Source organism: Anguilla rostrata, chromosome 12 (genome assembly GCF_018555375.3).
Source record: "Anguilla rostrata isolate EN2019 chromosome 12, ASM1855537v3, whole genome shotgun sequence".
Lineage (NCBI taxonomy): Eukaryota > Metazoa > Chordata > Actinopteri > Anguilliformes > Anguillidae > Anguilla > Anguilla rostrata.
In genome coordinates, this window is record NC_057944.1 from 13,818,079 (window position 1) to 13,840,166 (window position 22,088).

General features: G+C 43.0%; 1 protein-coding gene across 1 annotated transcript; it reads left to right on the plus strand.

Moving 5' to 3' along the window:
- The first annotated feature begins 3,520 nt into the window (after nt 1-3,520).
- On the plus strand, nt 3,521-11,866 carry ankk1 (ankyrin repeat and kinase domain containing 1). Its single transcript, XM_064302719.1, has 8 exons — nt 3,521-3,912; nt 4,286-4,568; nt 5,858-6,009; nt 6,561-6,610; nt 6,953-7,108; nt 8,623-8,744; nt 9,635-9,665; nt 9,839-11,866. The coding sequence occupies exons 1-8, from the start codon at nt 3,725-3,727 to the stop codon at nt 11,107-11,109; spliced, it is 2,253 nt and encodes a 750-aa protein (XP_064158789.1). The 5' UTR covers nt 3,521-3,724; the 3' UTR covers nt 11,110-11,866.
- Nucleotides 11,867-22,088: the final 10,222 nt, after the last annotated feature.

The following is a 22,088-nucleotide window of genomic DNA, read 5'->3' on the forward strand; positions in this document are numbered from 1 at the left end:
CTTATCTTGAATGAATGTGAAACATAAATTGTCCCTTTTTAAAGAAACAACATTTATTTTTCAGGGTCACCCATTAAAAGTTTAAGACCTGCCACCGGGTATAAATCTAATTATATTGAGCATGCTCGTGATTTATATGGTTAAACTCTCATGGGACTCCCTCAGCCAGTTTATCAAGCTACCCAAAGTGAATGTGTTTTTGATTTAATCTCACACTCATGGTTTGTTTTAGTCTGGTCTCTCAGAGGGAGAAATATGACCATAAACAACCAACATCTACAGTGTAACAGGGATGAAACACTATTCAATGGCAGCAGGCAGAAATTGTCTGAGATAATTCATACATACGGACTTAAGCAGTCCAGACAGGCAGCATTCAAGAGAAAAAGAGAGGTGGGTCATTTGGAACAGATGTCAGGGGGAAATCATATTGGGGGCTCTGAATAACTGTTGTGTTCTTTAAGGTGTGAATAAAACACATCAGGCATCCTGAACATCAATGTTAAAACGAGACATATTAAGAAAAGTGGAAAGCATGAAAGATGAATTGTTCATAAATTGTGCTTCTACACTACAGAAAGAGCAGGAGGGGGTGTGTCTCTGTGGCCTAGTGGCAATCAATGTTTTTCCTTAACTTTACCTGCACTTAACATTTACTTTTCTTCACAAATCCATCAATCAGTAAAATTAATGTGCCAAACTGTGGCCTGGAGTCATTGGTTCAATAAGTATTTATATATAGTAAAGTTCTGCCTTCATAAAAAAAAATATATATAATTAATGTACCACCATTACACTAATCACTAGGAATCAAAATACCTCCCTTGATAATAACTTGTTGCAGTAAAAATGAATATACTACTCAAACTTTTCACAAAAATACCATTTTACCTAACTGCCAAAAGATTCATGGACCTGGATAAAATAAGTTCTACTAAAAAAAAGATTTTAATAAAACAATTATGTCCCAAGAATCAGATGAACGGCCCATCAGAAAGCAGTACACTCGGGCCACTATCAGCACCGAACTTGATTTGTTATTTCCCGGCAACACAACATTATTTCATTAAATATACTGGCCATCAGCACTCATTTTCATGGCAAGGGAGTGAACAATATATGTGCCAAGCACCATGTTTCAACGATACCCCCTTTCAGAGCAGCCATATTACCCACCTCTCTTCAAATATACAACAGTATCAGTAACCACCAGAGCCTGACCAAAAAAAAAAAACACCATCTGGAAATATAAATCCTCTCCATGTAACTGCTCCCAAAAAAAATCCAAACTTTACAATTAAAACTACCCACCTACTGTTGTTTCTCTGGATATTTATTCAAAAATAACCAAAGTCCATGACAAATATTGATTCAGTAAAATCAATGTTTGTGAAGAAGAAACATTTTCATAAATTGTTTACATTCAAAATAGAAGTTCAGGGTGTGTATTGATTGAATCCAAAAACCTTTTAGTTTTATTATTCTTTTTTTTTTTCTAGTTTTATTTAGTACTAGACCACTACTGAAGGTCTAATGAAGAAGAGTATAGACTTACGTGTGTGTGTGTGTGTGTGCGCGTGTGTGCTTTGGAGGAGGGACGGGAGGGGGGGGGGGGGTGTTAGGACTAAATGACATGCACAAACTGAATTAATGGCAATACAATAAATACATATATAAGGTCATTAGGTTGCGGCAGGGCTGACGGAGGTCCTTATTCTGAACGAGTACAAAAAAACTAATTAGAGCAAGGATTCTTTCTGTAAATCCAGGACAATGCTCGCTACTAAGCCAAAAAGTGACAAAGATCAATCCAGGAGATGCTGTAAACAGTTTAGTCGCATCCTCATTGAAATGCTTGGCACTCCTGAACTTCTTGCATGCTTAATTTCTCCTTTACGAGCTTCATTCTGTGCAGCATGAACTGAATCCTAATAAATTCACTCTACGTTACTAACCAAGCACTGACAGTGGGAGGGATACTCAGATGCTTAACCATGCATGATCCAAGTGCAGGTGCAAGCTATTATTCAGTGTACAAAGCTATTTAACCCCCGAGCGTACCTCAGACACATACGCATCCTTATGGTCTCCTTCTCCCTCTCTCACACATTAGCATGACATGCAGACATACGCATACATTCATATGCTTTTCCCCACATGAATCTGTGGAAAATAGTGCCCAGGTGACATTCCAATACTCTGTTGTTTTTTTCCCCCTTTTCTTGTTGCAATGTATGGTGTAAGCATGCACGTTATGCGTTATGAAGAAATTTGAGAATCATGAACTATTTCAATTTGTCAAAATATCAATCTGTTGGGCATGAACAGTGTCTTGTGCAAATGGACAAGGCAAATGTTTTAAACGCTGAACAATTCAGTATTGAGATACTGTATTTCGCCTAAGGTGGAACAAGGCAGTGCAAATAAAACATGACTATGTAAAAAAATTAAGCTGCTGGCGGAGCCCTGGCTTAAACATGCGATCTACGCTGTAGGACATACTCCGTGTCCCAGAGCTAATGGTGACAACACCTGGAGAAATCCTACTATGCTTTTCAATTAATGTCATATGCCCATGGTGATATTTAACTCACGTTTGACGTCGTTTTAAACAATTATGCGTTGTGTTGAAAAAGCAATATAAATGACAATGCACTCATGGCTGCATGTGAGATTCCTCTGTTTTCGTTTTAAAATGGAACAGTAGTTAAAGACCGTAAACAGGGCCAAAAGGAGCGCCTGAGAGTAAAAGGTGTGAAAGCTGCCTCCTTATATTTTTATCGCTCTCTACAGCTTCCCTGGGTCTGCTTTTATGTTCGGCTCTTCTTTTCGCTTTGCGCCGTGTGACATAAAAGCAGCCCATTTCCAAGAACTTATCCTCTTTTATTTCCCTTCCTGCTGTCCTATTTGTGTAATGTGCCAGCTGGGAAAACAGCCGTTTACAGTTCTCACATTGCCATTATGCCGCTCTGCTTTGTTTTTACGTTTCCTTCTGAAAGCTTGCTCTCTTTCTCCTCATTTACCTATTTGTTGAACCTGCAGACATAACCCAGCTCCATTCCTGAAAAAAAACAAGACCACCTTTATTAGGCGTGAAGAAGATTCCACTGAAGCCTGCATCTATTCTTGTGAATGAGCCTGGCTGATTTAAATGATACAGTATCGTTCAGGTATGCCATACACATGTTGTTTAATTACGCATCTCGCTGATCCACTCTTCTGTTATTAATGATGGTGGACATCAACTGGTTACAGATGTACAAAAATAACAGGTTCAGATGAGATAGAAAAATGGGTTAAGATGTCTTCAACAGAAAGAATATACAATTTTGAAAAGCCATAAATGAAAATGCACTTTAGCAATAAAAAAATGCACCAACAAAACAGAAGAAAATGGCACCCTGTTTCTTAAAATCTTTGATAAAAATGCACCATAATCCATAATAAAATAAAAATAAGCACACAAGCACCAGTGCAGGCTGCAGTGATTGTCGTGTACGATTGTCATTCGCACATTCAGAACCGGAGAGTCTGGTTTTTCTCCAAAAACCGGTCGCGCGACATCTCTACGCCTAGGCTCAGCCCACGTGCCTATCAGCATTTCCCATATTTTAGGTGCACACACCCCGCGCACGGAGGCTCGGCACCGGGAGTCCGCAGAGGAGTGAGCGAGCCGCGGTTCTGCTCACCGAGTGGCCGGGTCGGCGGACATCTTAAGGCCCCCATGGATCCCGTAGGCGGCGGGGGCTCGGAGAAGTTCAGGCTTTTCCAGAAGGACGACTTCGAGGCCGACTGGCTCAAGGTGGGGGAGAGAACGTTCGGGCGGGTGTACAAGGTGAAGCTGAAACTCTGGAGGGAAGTGTGCGCCATGAAACGCTTCTGCTCCTCGCTGGCTCAAACGAGCTCGTACAGGTACGTGCAGTCAACAGGACGTCCGGATCACAATGATGGAGATCGTCCGGGGAAAGTCATGAAGCCATACATTCGGCCTGGGGCCAGCGCTGTGGCATAGATAGGCTGGGTTCGAGCTGTGAACAGCTGCAGTGGGTGTGAGCTGGGGTAGGATCTGGGCCCTGCTGGAATGCTACACTAGAGCCGTTAAGGAAAGGCTAAAAAACGCTGTTAAGCTGATAAGGGCGTTTACCAAGAACATAAACATTTCAACACTATAAGTTCATAATACATTAAAGGAAAAGAGAAAAAAAACCGTAAACTAATCTTTCTCAGTTAACAGTTTTGTGAGGCTGTGACTGTTGAGCATTAATTGCACCGTTGCTATTTTCAGGGAGGTGATTGCGAAGGTCTCCAAAATGAGCGAGGTGAGGTTTAAGTACATCGTGTCGGTCTACGGGGCCTGCAGCGACCCCCCCGCCGTGGTGACGGAGTTCATGACCAGCGGCTCGCTGGAGGGCCTCCTCAGCAGCCACGAGCTGATGTGGCCCAAGAAGTTCCTGATGATTCACGAGATTACCATGGGGATGAACTTCCTCCACAGCACGCGTCCTCCCCTTCTCCACCTGAACCTGAAGCTGGCCAACGTCCTGCTGGACCATCATCTGCATGTCAAGGTCAGGGACCCCCCCCCCCCGGGGCGGGAGAGAGATGTGTGCCCCATTGCAATAACAGTTTTTTAATATTAAAGTGGTCTGAAGCAATACAGAGACAGGGTTTTTTTTTTTTTTTTTTACTTTGCCAGCTCACAAGTCAGTCCAAGCTGTTTTTTCAAAGGTCTGACAGGCATGGATTCAAACAACTTTTGACCTGCAATTAAATGCCAGTTCTCTCATCACAGTTTGGTCAGCAGCCAATATATCCGATTCACCAGACTGTGAAGAAAATAAGCAAGCATTTAGGCTTAACTGAGAATTATAATAGCTGAGAAAATGGGTGGGCTGTGTATAGAAAGGGCAGTAATTCCTACATACCTGATTACCCGATATAGATGTGCCTGCAAATTAAAGCTTGACAGTTTGCTCTTTAACCTCACATTCTTTGCTTTATTTCAAATCAAATGTGCTGGATTACAGAGCCAAAGCAACAAAAATTGTGTCACTGTCCTAATGCTTTTGCATTTGCCTACAAATGTGTATATACACTCAGCGGCCACTTTATTAAGTACACCTGCCCATTAACACAAATTGCCTGCTCCTAAAAACAGTGAATCATGTGACTGCAAATCAAAATAATAAAGCATGCAGATATGGTGAAGATGTTTTGTCAGAATTTTGTGCAGACAGCATAAATCCATTGATCCATGCTGCCTTGTGTCAACGTTGCGGTCTGGCGGTGTGACAGTGTTCAGAATGTTGTGTTCTTGGCACACATCACACCGCTTAATAACAAGTGAGCATAATTTGTGGCCACTTGCCACCACAGCACAGCTAAGTATTGCTGTTGACCATGTGCATTCTTTTATGATCACAGTCTACCCTTTTTCAAATGGGTAATTTCAGCAGGATAATGCACCATGTGAGAAAGCATGGACTCTCTCAAGCTGGTTCCATGAACATAACAATGACCGTTTTGGCCGTTTACCACAATGGTCTTTACGGTTCCCAGACCTTAATTCAGTAAAGCACCTTTGGGATGAGGTGGAATGGGAGGCTAGCAGCATGAATGTGTGGAACGAACCTGGAACTGTGTGATTCTATCAGCATGGACTAATATCTCAAAGAATGTTTCTTGTTAAATCCATGCTGCAAAGACATCAGACTGCTCTGGAAGCAAAAGGGGTCCTACCTGGTACCTAATAGAGTGGCCAGTGAGTGTATGTACTGTATATATTTTCTTACTAACCATGTAACAAAGTCACAATTATGTATTATTTATTTTTTCTTCTTTATTTATTTTGCGGCAGATTTCTGATTTTGGATTGATTAAATGGGAGGAGTTCTCCAACAGAACGGAATTCATCGAGCATTTGACCATGAGAGGGAACCTCAGCTACATCCCCCCCGAGACTTTCACCGAGAGCTGTGACCCCCCAGGAACCAAATTTGACGTTTACAGGTGACCCAAATAGCACACTTTCAGGTGATCCAACAGCTACAGCCCAATATGGCCCAAGTTACCAAACACTGCCACGGCAACCAAGCGCAACCTGTTACCCAACACAAGCGACCCAACCGAGCAAGAGCTACCCAGCGCAGGGACCCCATACAGCCCCAGCTACCTAATATAGACCAGTCACACCTCCCACGTGCTGGTACAATAGCTGAGCATCTTTGTCTTTCCCTCTAGGGAATTACAACTCTCCTTTCACAGATTTTTTGGATTGCAAATTGCTCTAGATAAGAGCATTGGCTAAATGCCATTAGTCAACTGGACATCACGAAAGTCTTTTACGGGAAACTGTCATTCTCTCCTCTGTACACACATAAGGATGTTGTGATTTTACAATAACTTAACATTCAAAATATCTGTCTTGAAATGTTTTTAGATGTTTGTATTCCACAATTATAATTCTAATTACATTGAGTTAGCATGTTAAATGCTGTTATGTAGTTTAAATAATGTATTATTCAGTCATTTATTTTTTGTCTTAATCCTTTTATTTTTAGTTTTGCCATTTTGATGTGGGAGATACTGACACAGAAGAAAGCTTTCCCAGGTATAAAAGTTCTACAGAACATGTTCTATTTATTCTCTCAATTCACTTGAACTATGGTGAACTATGATTTACACTGGGGCTTCTCCTATTATAGGCACAATTCTAGTGAACTAAGTGGCCCCCAAAGCCAGCCCATTCTAAATTGGCTATAGCTGTCATTGTTGGAGGAGAGTTTCCTGAACTTAACAGAGGAGGTGGCACTGATGAGCATGAATACACATACATACAATTTGGGCATTCTCAATTTAGAAAAATTGCTTTCTGGTAAAGAAAGTAAAATCATTGGAAAAGTAATAAGTAATAATTATTTGCTTCAAAAATCTTCTGCATTCTCTACCACAGGGGCCAATATGATGACAGTGTTAATGAAGGTGTCATCTGGCAAAAGACCGAACGTAGAGAAGCTTCCTGATGACAAACCCCAGGAAAGCGAAGCCATGATAGACATTATGCAGCGCTGCTGGCAACAGAAGTCCAGCGACCGGCCGCCATTCTCAGGTACAGTTACACACAGCACTGTGACTGCCCACCTGTCTCAGGTACAGTTACACACAGCACTGTGACTGCCCACCTGTCTCAGGTACAGTTACACACAGCACTGTGACTGCCCACCTGTCTCAGGTACAGTTACACACAGCACTGTGACTGCCACTGTTCTCAGATACAGTTAAACACAGCCACTGCACTGCCCACCTGTCACAGGTATAGGTTCACACAGCAGCTCTGATGACTGCAACCCTCAGGTACAGACAACCATGTGACATGCACGCTGCTGCAGATACAGTAACCAGCACGTGACGCCATTCTCAGTACAGTTACACACAGCACTGCGACTGCCCACCAGTCTCAGGTACAGTTACACACAGCACTGTGACTGCCCACCTGTCTCAGATACAGTTACACACAGCACTGCGACTGCCCACCTGTCTCAGGTACAGTTACACACAGCACTGTGACTGCCCACCTGTCTCAGGTACAGTTACACACAGCACTGTGACTGCCCACCTGTCTCAGGTACAGTTACACACAGCACTGGACTGCCCACCTGTCTCAGATACAGTTACACACAGCACTGACTGCCCACCTGTCTCGGTACAGTTACACACAGCACTGACTGCCCACCTGTCTCAGGTACAGTTACACACAGCACTGTGACTGCCCACCTGTCTCAGGTACAGTTACACACAGCACTGTGACTGCCCACCTGTCTCAGGTACAGTTACACACAGCACTGTGACTGCCCACCTGTCTCAGGTACAGTTACACACAGCACTGTGACTGCCCACCTGTCTCAGGTACAGTTACACACAGCACTGTGACTGCCCACCAGTCTCAGGTACAGTTACACACAGCACTGTGACTGCCCACCAGTCTCAGATACAGTTACACACAGCACTGCGACTGCCCACCTGTCACAGGTATAGTTACACACAGCACTGCGACTGCCCACCAGTCTCAGGTACAGTTACACACAGCACTGCGACTGCCCACATGTCTCAGGTACAGTTACACACAGCACTGTGACTGCCCACCTGTCTCAGGTACAGTTACACACAGCACTACGACTGCCCACCTGTCTCAGGTACAGTTACACACAGCACTGTGACTGCCCACCTGTCTCAGGTACAGTTACACACAGCACTACGACTGCCCACCTGTCTCAGGTAGTTACACACAGCACTGTGACTGCCCACCTGTCTCAGGTACAGTTACACACAGCACAGTGACTGCCCACCTGTCTCAGGTACAGTTACACACAACACTGTGACTGCCCACCTGTCTCAGGTAGTTACACACAGCACTGTGACTGCCCACCTGTCTCAGGTACAGTTACACACAGCACTGTGACTGCCCACCTGTCTCAGGTACGGAGACACAGCCCAGCAACAGCTCACCGATTTTAGTTACAGTTACACACAGCAGTGTATAAATGTCCATAAACATATATGTACATATGTATAAATATGTTCAAGTCTTTAGTTCTGCAGCTAATGCTCATCCTCTTTTTCCAGACACTGTCAGAGAAACTGAAGCCCTCAGTGAAGGTTTGAAATTTCCTGATGTTCTCCATGCCTGCAAGGATGTGTACAGACCCCATAAACTTCCTTACACCACAGTGTTCAGTCTTAATAAGGTACATTAAGATATACAGACTCCTGCTAAGTTTTAAACCCTTGCAACTTCCTGTCCTTGCTCAACTGGGTTCAGGCATACAGGTGTGAAGCAATCAGGCGCACCGACAGGAATTAAAGTGTAGAAAGTAGCAGTTATATTTAAGGTGTGACGCGTCTATTTATCCTCTTACAGCTTGACTGGCCTCAGAATGTATTACGCAGCCTGCAAACATGGCCAAATACAATTAAGAACAAGACTCTGGCCTTCAGCCAGCACAAAAACTAGGTTTTCTAACAGGTTGAAGAAGTGTAATCACACAAAGTATAACCAAGAATCATAACCAAGATCACCATGTACAGCCAGGATGTCTCACCTGGGTTTCATTAAACTGTGACCCATCAAAACCACAGAGTCACCTTGAAGAGGACGGTCCTTCAGTCAAAGGGAAACACATCTAGAACACAAAGACACGCTCGCACCCGCTTCTAATTTACAGCTCACCATCTTTGGCTGAGTGACACAGCTCTCCGTGCCGTAATTATCCCAGGCACAGAAAAGTCACTTTATTGTGTTTTATTTATTCTGGTTGTATAATTTTACTTGTCGCCTTGGCCATGACATGTAATACACAAATACAAAAAATGTGATGAGCATTTAGCAATGCAGCATTTCATGGTGGTGAGTTGAGGAAGAGAGATGGCGGCAGATCCTTTATACAGCCTTCTATATAGCTTAATTAAGTGGCACCGTGGGTTTGATTTAATACGCCCATGCAGCCTGACACTCCCTCAGAGCAGTTTTGAATAATGTGCACTAGTTTATTAATCATTGATCTCAATAAGAAAAGCTGTCAAGCCGTGTTTACCTGTGAACCTCATTGGTCTCTTTTTTTTGTTCATTCTCCTGAAGGAACCCAGGACTAAAATGAACCCTGATCCAGGTCAGTACTGGATTAAGCTGTGGAATTACATTTATATCACACGGTTTCTTTTGTTGAACTTGAAATGCCTCTGCTTTTCAACGGATTTCATCGGAGCAGCTTAATATAGATAGCAGGGGGGAGTGTCATTTTTCCTTGAAATTTCTAAATGTTTCTTGAAATTTTTTTGACAGGTGGGGGAGTTTCCCAGAGGAGTGTCGATTTTCTGTCCAAAAAGGATTTTGAGAACTTCAAGCGGTCGCTGAAGAGAGAGGACGTGCTGGAGGTGTACGAGGAGAACTACAGCCTCCTGCACTACACCGTGGCGAGCGCGGACGCCGAGGCCGTGGAGCTGGTGCTCCAGCAGGGGGCGGCGGTGGACTCCCAGAACGACAGGGGCTACACGCCGCTCGTCATCGGCGTCCTCCGCCAGCTGTACGACGTGTGCGCCCTGCTGGTGCAGCGCGGCGCCGACGTCAGCCTCGGCGACGCCGACCGCTGGACGCCGCTCCACTTCGCGGCGCAGAACGGCGACGACCGCGTCGCCCGGCTGCTCCTGGAGCACGGGGCGGCCGCGGACGCCGCCGAGAAGGACGGCTGGACGCCCCTGCACCTGGCGGCGCAGAACGGGCACGAGAACGTGGTGCGCATCCTGCTGCCGCGCTCGGCCGCGCCCGACGCCCAGGAGAAGGACGGCCGCACGGCCCTGCACATGGCGTCCTCCTACGGGCACCTGGGCATCGTCAAGCTGCTGCTCAGCCAGGGCGCCGACCCCAACCGGGCGGAGAGCGGCGGCGGCCACGCCCTCCACCTGGCCGCCGAGGAGGGCCACTTCAGGGTGGTGCGGCTGCTCCTGGAGAGCGGGGCCGAGACGGAGCGCGCGGACGGCCACAGCTACAGCGCCCTCCACTGGGCGGCGCTGAAAGGGCACGCCGGGATATGCAGGCTGCTGCTGAGCCGGGGGGCCGAGCCCAACCCCAGGACCCAGCAGGGGTGGACGCCCCTGCACCTGGTGGCCCTGAAAGGGCACGACGCCCTCGTCCCGCTCCTGGAGGAGCACCGGGCCGACGTGGACGCCGCCGGCGACAACGGCTGGACGCCGCTGCACCTGTCCTGCCACCACGGCCTGCCGGAGGTGACGTCCGCCCTGCTGACGGTGGGGGCCCGCCCCGACCCGGCCGAGGACAGCGGCTGGACCCCGCTGCACCTGGCCAGCCACGCCGGCTGCTTCTCCAGCGTGCTCCACCTCATCGCCCGCGGCGCCCAGGTCAACGCCCAGAACGGCAGCCGGGCCACGCCCCTGCACCTGGCGGCCGCCAGCGGCGCTGTCGCCATCGTGGAGGCCCTGCTGCTCAACGGGGCGCGGCTAGACGTGAAAGATGCCGGCGGCTGCACTGCCAGAGAGCTGGCGGAGAAGTGGCACAAACACGAGGTTGTGCAGGCGCTGGACGGCGCGAGCCGGTGATGGACAAGTCAAGCCCTGCACTGGCTCACTGCACAGGAACCACAGCCCTGTGTGGGAACTGTAGTTCTTTATCACCACATGCAAACCCAGCTCTTTGTGGACAATGCTGCTAATTCTCTTAATAACCGTTGGATGTTTTAGTTTTGCATGAATAGTTTTTTGAAATTTTAATTGTGATGCAGCAGAGACTGAAAGGTCATTGTACACAGTCGATTCCATAGCCATTTATTCCAAACATGAAAGAGTTCAGGAATCTTGGGGCAAGAATCTAACTGTCATACTTTTCCAGGTGATAGAAACATTTTTTTAAAGATAACTATTTAATATAAAATGCTTCTTGCAAATTGTTGTGACTTCTTGTAGTTCGTTGTGGCCTCAAAATAATTCTGGCAGGGACCTTTGGATAGTTGTTAGAGCATGTGACATGTTTTCTGAAAGATTTGAAAATTTTTCACAAGCAAACGATGTAAGTTTAATGCTCTTTAGCTAATCTGAATGTCTGATATCTAGTTAGGCAGCTAGAGGCATTTGCCAATCGTCCGAAGAAAAGTGGACTTTTATAGTATATACTCCAAGCATCATGTCTCAAAAAACATACAATCAGATTTGAATGTAAACTATGTTCACACAGGCATGATTTCACAGGTAGTGGCAATTATTAAAATCAGTAAGACTATTATAATTTATGCCATGGAATTTGCATAGAAGCATTCCTGAAAAGCAACTCGTAAACAGAAACACATTTGCATGTTTAAAATTGTTTGATTCGTGGGTGTGTTGTTTGATACATAAGGCCCCACATTTATGAACCATGCTAGGTTTTCATAATACAAAAACATGCATATACAGCACTGTACCGTGGTGACAAGCTTGACTGCAGGGGGTTGTGGGATACATATAGTGGTCTGGTTGGGCCTAACATTGTGGTTATGCAGTTTGGTTATGGATGTAAAGGGTGCTGCATGCATTATCTGTGAGGTTGTATTAAGAGCTTTACTGATGAGCATGCTCTCTTTGTGGGTAGCGCTGCATGCTGGTGTTGCTTTGGCCTCATCTGGGACAGGGCACGAATGGAACAGTTTTGCCTCACCATTTATCATTATCCTCTTACTCAGCATTTGCCCCATTTTGTTAATGTTCCATTTTACCTCCTCCTTCTCATGTCACAGTTTCGCTGTGGAGAATATGCTTGTGATTGTTACCTACTGTAGTCTGCCGTTTCCAAGAAAGTGAAAGAAATCAAAAAGAATAATCTAGAAGAATAACAGGAGCCCATATGCATGCACGTAATTACCCACGTGTGGAGTAATGAGACGAGAGCCCTTTCATCAGCTGGGAAAAGCCTGAGCAATTACAAAATCTACTGTTTACAAAGTGATAAAACTGTCCAATCTCGCATAAAAAATGTGTTGTCTGTCGCTCGAGCAACCAGTAACAACTGCTCACCAGATGCAAAACTCAGCACAAAGAAATGAAGCATAATAGAGACATTCCAATCATTCTCTCAAACGTGGCGCGCAATCTCTTCTCTTTGAGTAGGCAGGTTGTCTGACAGAATTTCTTTTCAGCCCAGTGCATTAAATTCATTCTCTGCCACTGAAATATGGTAGCAACATCCAAATTGACCTTACTCAGAGAATTGTGTGTGCTTGTCACAAAATGTGCAATAACATGCAGGTGTTTTGGGTGAAGAGGGAGGTGGAGAGCAGTACACACTGGGCTTGTGAACATGAACATAATCACAAATCTCTCTTTAGTCATGTAATTAAACTTAAAGTTAATATCACACTATTTCTAAAGCAAAATTATTTTTTTAATCACATCACAAACGGAATTCTAGCTTGTGTTAAGTCCTATTGTTTTTCCTGTCCCCTTAACCTTGGGGGAATAATACAGTTTTATTGTAATATTAAATTTTTAATCTTTAAATATCCCTCAAAGAACATGAAGCCTAGCAACCATGCCTACCAGTGGGAAGGGGGGGGGGATGCAACAAACAGAGGAGGCTAATACAGCAGCTTGCTTTGGGGGCCTGGGAGATTTCACTTCAGAGTAAATAAATGCACCCACCTCTGAATTGCTTGTTTGCATAGTACCAGTAGCTATACTGTATATGATGGTATGGAGGACTGCAATATGGCAGCATGCCTTTAAAAAAAAAAAAAAAAAGATTCCTGTCTGACAAGCTGACTACACCTGCAGCATGCCGTCTCATTCTCATGGGAGTCTCCTGAAGACGCGAGGCGTGTGGGCCTAGGTACTGCCTGCCTGTGGGTAGAGGCTGGCTCAGAACCAGGAGCTCCAGCTCGAGGGTTTGAGCGATAACGGTGCGGCTAATAGCAGCAATACTGCAGCGGCAATCCATTTCAGATCTTCCTCTGCTGAGACACGGGCCCATGCAAATGCCTGTGACATCTATGGACAGTAATGGCTGTGCAATTTAGAATCCATTACCAGTATTTGTCAGGAACCCACAAATGGGGATGTTTGCCTTATAATGACAAATACAATTAGCTGTCAAGTGGTTTGAACTGGACCACTGCACACCAGGCTAGATAGCTGGGGAGGAAAAGGACAAATAACACCTTCTTAATAATAAGTTATTGAGCTCCACACAGCTTCATTTTCAGCCTGAAAGCATATGAATTTCTAGCCTTTCAGTTGCAATTTTTTAAAGTTTATTATAAATGTGTCAAACTGCTATACAAGTTTTTTTTTTTCATTCAAGGTTGGGGATTACTTGAAGCACAATGTCATAATGGAATAACTCCCATGAGTGTCTTACAGGTTCTATGTTCTCACAACAATCCAGACAGCCAAGGAGATAGTTAAGAGACAGGGTTCTCTCTCCATAGCGTCCATATTTCTAAATAATTCTATCATACACATTATATGCATGACAATCAAGGGCATCATTTTCGAGGGGGGGGGGGGGATAGGAGAGTTACAACCCCCCAATATTACAAAATAGCCCAAATAACCCCTCCCCCCAATAATATAGCATGATGAGAGAACCTTGCAATGCAGCCTACAACATACTGTACTATAACAAACATTACGGAAATAAAAATGCTGTTCTTTTAAAAACGGCCTATGCATTTCAACCTCCCCAATATTCAAACTAAAGTTACGTCTTGGCATCGTCTCGGTCATCCTTTCCTGGCATAGGAGAACATGCACGTGATGAATAATGGCTACTTTGTTCACCTCATATGAACCCAACACAGCATGGATCGGTGTGCACTCTATTCAGATCCACAGCACGTACTCTTGCTAAGTTGTCTGTCAATTATGTATTTCCAGAGAGAAATAACCTTGCATGAGTCTGCTAAATCTGGCACGAACATTCCATGACAAAAATTGATCCTGTTTGTCCAAAAAATGGATTCTAATTTGTATTTAAATGTCCTGCTATTTGAAAATTAAACATGAATGTGCTTTAAATGGGCAACTATCATATGCAGGCTCATCTTATTAATTGAATGCTTGTTTTCAGACAGACTGTCCAGGGCTATATTCAAGACCAGCTCAGTCAGACAAGTCTGATTCCAGATCATCTCGAGTCCAACAGCTCTGAAACTACCTATGGGCAGAAAATGAAATAGGTAATTCTTAAAAACACAAACAAACATATTCTTCTTCTTATTGTTATTATTATCATTATAGTCGGACACTTGTAATATCAAGTAAGTTTCTGGGTGATGACGGTTATTAACCTGGCACAGGAAGTGTGAGAGTCAGGCCTTGAAACAGCACTGAGGTGGAAACGAGCTGAGGCTGAGAGCGCCGTCTCCTCTTCACGGTCACCTCTGCCCCGCTGCGGAAAAGCGTTTGTTTGTGCCTGATCACCGGCGTCCCTGTGGGTCTCATTTTCCAGGGCTGAGGCTGCTGTTTTTCCCCGAGCGCATTTCCTTCCTCTCCACAGCCACTGAACCGCATAACCACCATATAGGCTACACCCCCAAATCGCTCTCGTTCATAACCACACAGCCGAATAAACAGTGACCACGATTAGCACCGCCATTAATTACCTTTCTCCTTAACTGCACAGCCAAAAGCAGATAAAGTCCCTCTGCATAACCACACACAAGTGCTATCAAGTTGATTGACTTAAAACGCAGCAGCAAGTGCTATAAATGTGTAGCACGTTCCCTCTCCGCCTTCCCCAAGTGTCTCCTGGGTCACTTTTTCCTTCTCACAGTATACTGAATGTACTGCCGGCAGTTCCTAGAATCCACAACAACCCCCGCCAAAGAACGTCAAGAGAGTCTGCACCCAATGCAGACACTGCTGCTGGTGCTCCAGTCCGTCATGTACACTTTTGGTATAACGGTGAGAAAAGTGTTGCCTCAGGGTACCATTCAAACACCTGTGAATTTAACCCTGCTATGGTGCAGAACTATTCACGTTTACATTCATGCCCATTATGGCAAAACCCTCACCATTTCCTATCCTTATATATTTCATTCCTTAATTTATTCCATAAGCTGGAATTTTTTGTACTTATGGTGAACAATTTGCCGTTTGTTTTGAAATATGTTTACCATAGGATCTTGTCTCCTGTTGTTCTTAACAGCTCCTAGCCGACTGCAGCAACACTGACATTTTTTTTTTAGACAAAAATGTAAGCTTTTCCTGTCCCTGAAGTGTTACCTAGATAACAACAGATCAATGCATATAATGGATCCAGGGCAGAGGTGCTCACATTTCTGTGATCTTTAAGTAGCACATTAAACACCTTGTTCAGGAATCAACCCACAGATCCAGAAGAAAAGTACACTTGACTCCCTTGGCTGGGGACCTTGGATCTTTAGCTCAACCGGCTTGTCGGATATCTTGTTGCGCCATGTAGATGGTGAGGGACATGGTTTTATGCTTGCAGCAGGAATAAAGGCCGTGTCACTCAAGGGCACATTACGATTTTACCTGCATCTTGCCGTGCTATTGACCCAACAGACCTGATTAAGCGCAGTTTGACAGCGAGTCAAAAACAAACCACTGAAAATATTTGACATGAAGATGCTGTTGATGCAGGATTTCAGTATTGACCTACATTCTCAATAAGTTTGCAAGCCACAAAAAAAAAAAAAGAAAAGAAAAAAAAAAAAAAGATACTAGAGTTCAGGTTTATTTATGACAGCTATGTTCATCCTTTTTATAGCCGTCATTATGACATTATATAAAACCAGCTGCATTAGAATTGGTCTCAGACCTACTGTACATGAAGAAACATTTTTGAATCTGCATTTAAATTTCTCTGACTTTGGGTTTCATAAAAACCAGGTATCAGAATTTTTGGATTTAGGTATAAGGGACTGCAATGCCTACATGTGGGGTGTACCACTGGCTTTTTCCTGCCGTTTCATATTAACCCTGTCACTATCTGGTTCTAAAACCAGGTCTTAAAGCTACCTGTGCCTTTGCAGTGCATCCTTCACAACAAACAGCACAAGAGGAAGAGACATTTAAAAGACTTGAAATCACAGATCGACTAATCCAGTGATCAAAGGTTACATAATCAGCATGTCAGAAAATATATTGTTATTCACAATGCAAATTACAATATAGCGCACCCAAGTACATTGAGTATTGTTATTTTTTCCATGATGATATTTATCAGGTAATTACACGACAGCCTGAAACTCTGTTGATAACAGGCTGATGAAGATAACGATTATAGAACAATATGATCTACATAGCATTGGCTGGCTATGGTTTTGAAGTCTAATGCTTTCCAGAATCCTCCCGATTACTAAATAAAACATTTTAAACCCAGGTTGTACAGGCTGTTTGTTTGTCTCAGGGAAAATATTCATCATTGCACTTGTGATGATTTATGGATGCACCACAATGTCTTCAAAGGCAGACTATGCAGGATTTTAGCCTTGCTATGGTCCTGTGTGTGTTTACAATCAAAGTCTCCTCCTCTGTCCTCAGCCGCACCCACTCACCTATATCTTTTCATTTTATATCCCTTTTAATACATTTTTTGCTCTTATATTTCTGTAGCCATCACCATTTAAAAGGAGCAATGCTAAGACCAACTCTGTTTTTGGAATGAGATGTTGGCTTCTTGTTTCACTTTGCTGTGCTTGTGTTCTTTCACCTCTGCCACTGCAGTAGCTAGCAAGCTACAAAAGCACTGCTGAAACCTGATCCCAGCCCACATGCTCTCTAGCCACACCCACCTCTCCCCAGAAAAGAATGTCATGTCCACAAATGCCCCAAACACACCTTAAAAGAAGACATACAGGCAGAGGAGCACAAATATGCCCAGAGATTGCCAGGGCATTGCAGACATGGCTGAGCACACTCATTTCATAATATTTTCAAAGTAAAAAAAAAAAAAAAAAATCCTGCATAGTATGCCTTTAAGTTCAAAAACTTAACAAAACAAATAGAAGTTTTCAAATAGGTTGTCTTCGAGTGATGCAATGTCACGGCCTCCATTTTCATTTCATTTTCTTTCCTTCAGGTCATGGGCACTGCTTGCAGCCCTGCAGCTCCGATGCAGAGTGGTGCCCACAGGGAGAACAGAACTCAGGCCAAATGCCTCAGCACAAAACCAGCTGGCACTGGACTGGCTGGTCCTTTGTTTTAATGTTGTTTTCGGAAGTTTGTGGCACAGATCATACCGATATCTTGCGTATTAGTTTTTAACCTATTAATGAGCTTTTAGATTCATTTGGCATGGTGCCAGTGCATTGGACTGAACATTTTCCATTTACAATGCATGGAAGCTTCAGGCTATTCCCCTTTTCTTCTTAATTAGCATATGCTGGACGTGTGTGTATATATATATATATATATAGTACTGGCACAAATTACAGAAACACTGTCCTTAAGAAAGAAGTTTAGTAGGCTACTCTTAAACTTTTCTTTCGTTGTTTCTAGGAGCCATTTTATTCCCCAAAAAAAAAAAAATTGTTATTTTCTTGACCACAAATGGTAAAGACATTATGTGATGATCAGTAATTTTAAATAAAGCATGAATGCCAAAAATTGTTTTCTTAGCATGAATATTCGGGAGGGAGTGGGGGTTTTGGGAGACCAAACACGACTGAACAGGGATTCTTTAAGTTATTCACCTGAGGTAGAAAAACCACCAAGTCTCGAAAGAGACAAAAGGACAGGGGGAAAAGAACGAAAAGAAAAATACTCCTAAGGGAGAGTATCGCAAAGAAAAGCTCTAAACAACCCGCGTACTGGGTAAAAAACAAAAGCTTAAGGAGTATGAACTTTCTGAAAATAAAACAAAATTGCCTGTGCAGAAAACTCAAAGAAAACAGACCCCGAACCGAGGCTGAAAAAGTAACACCCTAAAAGAATCCTGAGTTTAGGTTGTGGCACTAACTTGTTGCCAGCTACCCATTACGCTAAAGACTGTTGTGCTAACTTTGTAGCTACAACAATCCTATACCTTTACCACACTCGACAGATTACCGGCTCTCGTGTAACGTAAGTGACACTGAAGCAAATCTTATCTGCTTGCTAGGGGTTTAAATAGAAAGCCAACAGGTGAAAATTGTAAAAACGGATTTGCACGCGTAATTCAATCAATGAAATGAAGAAAACTTAATGGCCGTAATAACTGAAGAAAAGGCGCATTAAAAAACAATGGCAGTAATAACTGAAGAAAAGACGCAAAAAAAAAAAAAAAACAATGCCCGTAATAAAAGAAAGAATGACGCAGGATGGAAAAGAAATGGTGTTATCACCCAAAACTATGACAAATATTATTATGTTTTGTAGAGAAATACTGGAGAAAGAAATTCACTTTCAAGCTGATTATTAAAATTCCCTACAGTAAGACACATTAGTCTGCTCAATTATTTACGTATAAACTAATACATATAGGAATGCATAATGATTATTACTTTTGTTACACAAATTCTTCATTTTTGTTTTAGATTGATATTACATTCACAGATAACATTTATTATTACAAAAAGAGAAGCTGTTGCAAAATATTGCATTAATTGTCAAACTCTCTTTATAAATGCAGCATTTCCATAATTTGTGCCAGTACTGTATACTGTATATATATATAACAATGACAGTGTCCAACCTGGGACATTTAACCTGCAACCCATAGGTTACCAGCCTAGTTCCCTAATCATTATAATAGTCTGCATGGCAGCATTACAGCCAAGGAATATGAAGCCACTTTACAAGTTCATGGGTGCACCGTATGAATCAAACACCGTTTCCTCAAGCTATCCCCATATTTGAAGAGGGTAGCACCCGTGTATACACTGCAGCAACACAGCTCAGAACTTGTACAACAGCAATCCTAGAAGGATTGAAGGCAAAGCGTGCTCAGAAAGCAAAGGGTGGCCCTTAGCCGGTAACCTTCCAGCCTCCGATAGGAGTTGACCATAGGAGTCGCTAGTGTGTGATGAGACAGCCTCTCCTGCTGTAGCCCTCCCTCACCAGACAGCGTTATAAGCCATTAAACTGCAGCTCTGCAGGGCTACTGGTCACAGTCGGCCCTGGAGTTTGGTACCACATTGAGGAGTGAACAAACACATACAGCGAAGCAGCTTGACGCTGTCTGGCGCACAGCATTTTCCGGCATGCTTGTACTGAGATTACACTGAGATTGGCCCATTAACTATAACATTAAAGTAGGAGCCGGACACATGTAGAGGATGAGCGTCTGCTATTTTTAAATTGACCTCATTTGTAAACATTGTGGGCCTTGTGTCAAATGTAAGGGAAAGAAGATGAGTTTTATATTTTTTCCATTTTTGAATCATTCCCTAAGGAAAGGGGATGTAAGGACAACAAAAGGACACTCATATAAAACATCCTCCTTCAAAGCAATGCCATAGTCAGGATTATTGTTACACAACCATTGAAAATAAATACAGGTTCCACAGCATTAGAGTGAAGTTATGAAGTCTTCAGAATGAACATAGCAGATGTCTGCAGTTCAGTATGTTTTTATTAGCAGTTTACATTCAGAAATCTAATTCTGTTTGATACATATGTGTTTTTTTCCTTCTACAATTAACCAGCATTTTGTGCCTGCAACATGATACAATGATTAAAAATTAAGGCAGCTTGCTGAAAAGACTCAAAATGTGACATTAAAAAATAAACAATTGAATTGTTTCACCTTCATAGTAACAAATGGTTTCTGACTCATACCTTTGTGTGTTTCTGTGTGTTTTTGATGTCAGGTGGAGGCCTGTGGGAAAGCTACACTGGAGACGATGTAAGGGGCTTTCATTTAAAATCCTCTTCCTTGAACAGATCACTACTTAAAACCACCGTTCATCATCTTAAACCACTTCACACGAGTGTCTTCTTTCAAACAACGTTGCAAAGTTTTGAGACTCTGTGGGGAAAGCCTGTTAGCACAGTGTAGAAATTATATTCAGGCTACATGTTCTAGATTGTTCAATTACTTGCATAATTTAAAATACAAGGGTACTATGAAAAACCATTTGTTATAATCAAAGTATAAAACACAATTTGACAGTATTATCAGAAAACGTAACAAACATTCATGATTCCAATTTAATCAGCAAATCATTGCAGCCATTTAGCTTGAATAACACTTGAATATCACAACAACACTCGAATATCACAGCCTTCAATAGTTTACTCTCTGTATAACCTGATTTCCATCATAATTTGAAAGGTAAGGTAATGAGTAACTCATGCAATATTTTCTCTTTCTTTAGCCACAGTTTTCACTTTAGCCGGTGGAATTTTCTTCCCGATTGAAAATCATTCAAACAAAATTTAATAAGTGGATTTAAAATACTGGCGTAATGTTATTTCCTGTTGAATGTGGATAATGAATTAATGGTAAATGATTGGTGCCGTGAATCACCCGAGTGCAGGGAACTGAAATGAGTCACTCTCACACTTCCTGCCCCTTGACCGTGGATGGTTCGAGGTCCATAAATTGTGCCGAAAATTGCGAACCGTTCTCAGCATCCCGCCCGTGAGTTCATTACTCCTTTCTGCTTGGTAGAAAGACAAACTGCTAAAAACACACATCTACGTTAAACAACTTTTTTTCCTTTCATTATTTATGGCAGCAGAACGTCATTCCAAAATCAGATAATTAAAGTACTCCATCATGTATATTATGTTTAAGAGAATTATATTTTTTAATTCAATTTTTTTTTCTTTTGCCCCCCCCCGCCCCCCACCTCACAGATACAGTAGTAATAGTCTCCTACCCTTTCGGGCAGGGATTCTTGGAGGACAGCATTCACTTGACTCAGTGCCATAAAAATCCTCGGTCTCTTCCAGGGGATGAATTCAGCAGTACGGTGCAGTACAGCGCTGTGATGCTCCACATTTTATCTCCACACTTAACATTTTCTACATTCTGAAAACAATGCCTGCGGCTGTGTGAGAGAACATTTAAATCCCTCTGATACCTGCTAGCCTACCCTGTGGTAAATACAAGGTTTCTGAAGTGAATGTACAATACAGCAGTACCAATGTTGTGTGCTGTGGGAAGTTTTATGAGAACATAGGTCATTATACTGTAGTTGTGTTCTAGTCTTGTTCTCTACTGGATAATTTTTTTATTGAATTTTTAGATAACAAAACAAAAATAATAATTTCTAATGTACAAGTAGAGCTTTACTTATGTAATGAATATTTAATACATCATAAGGTCTGGGGGCACTCCTTAGCAATGCTCAGTACGACTGAGATTCAATAAAGCTTTACTGCTAATTTTAACTCTCAATGAAAATATTTGGCAAGTCAATTCTTGCTATTACTAAATTTTTCCCAAACTACATGTGATGGACAAAACCAATGCTTGTCATCAATTGTGAGCCAAAATTAAGTGCACACGCTTATTACCTCCATGTCTGCATTTCATGACACACCAATGGGATTCACTGACCAGCATGACTAACAGGGTAAGAGAGTGATCTGCGAATGTGGATGTTTCATGTCAGCCTCCAGAAGTTTAAAGAACTACATCTGTGGCCTTGCCAGCT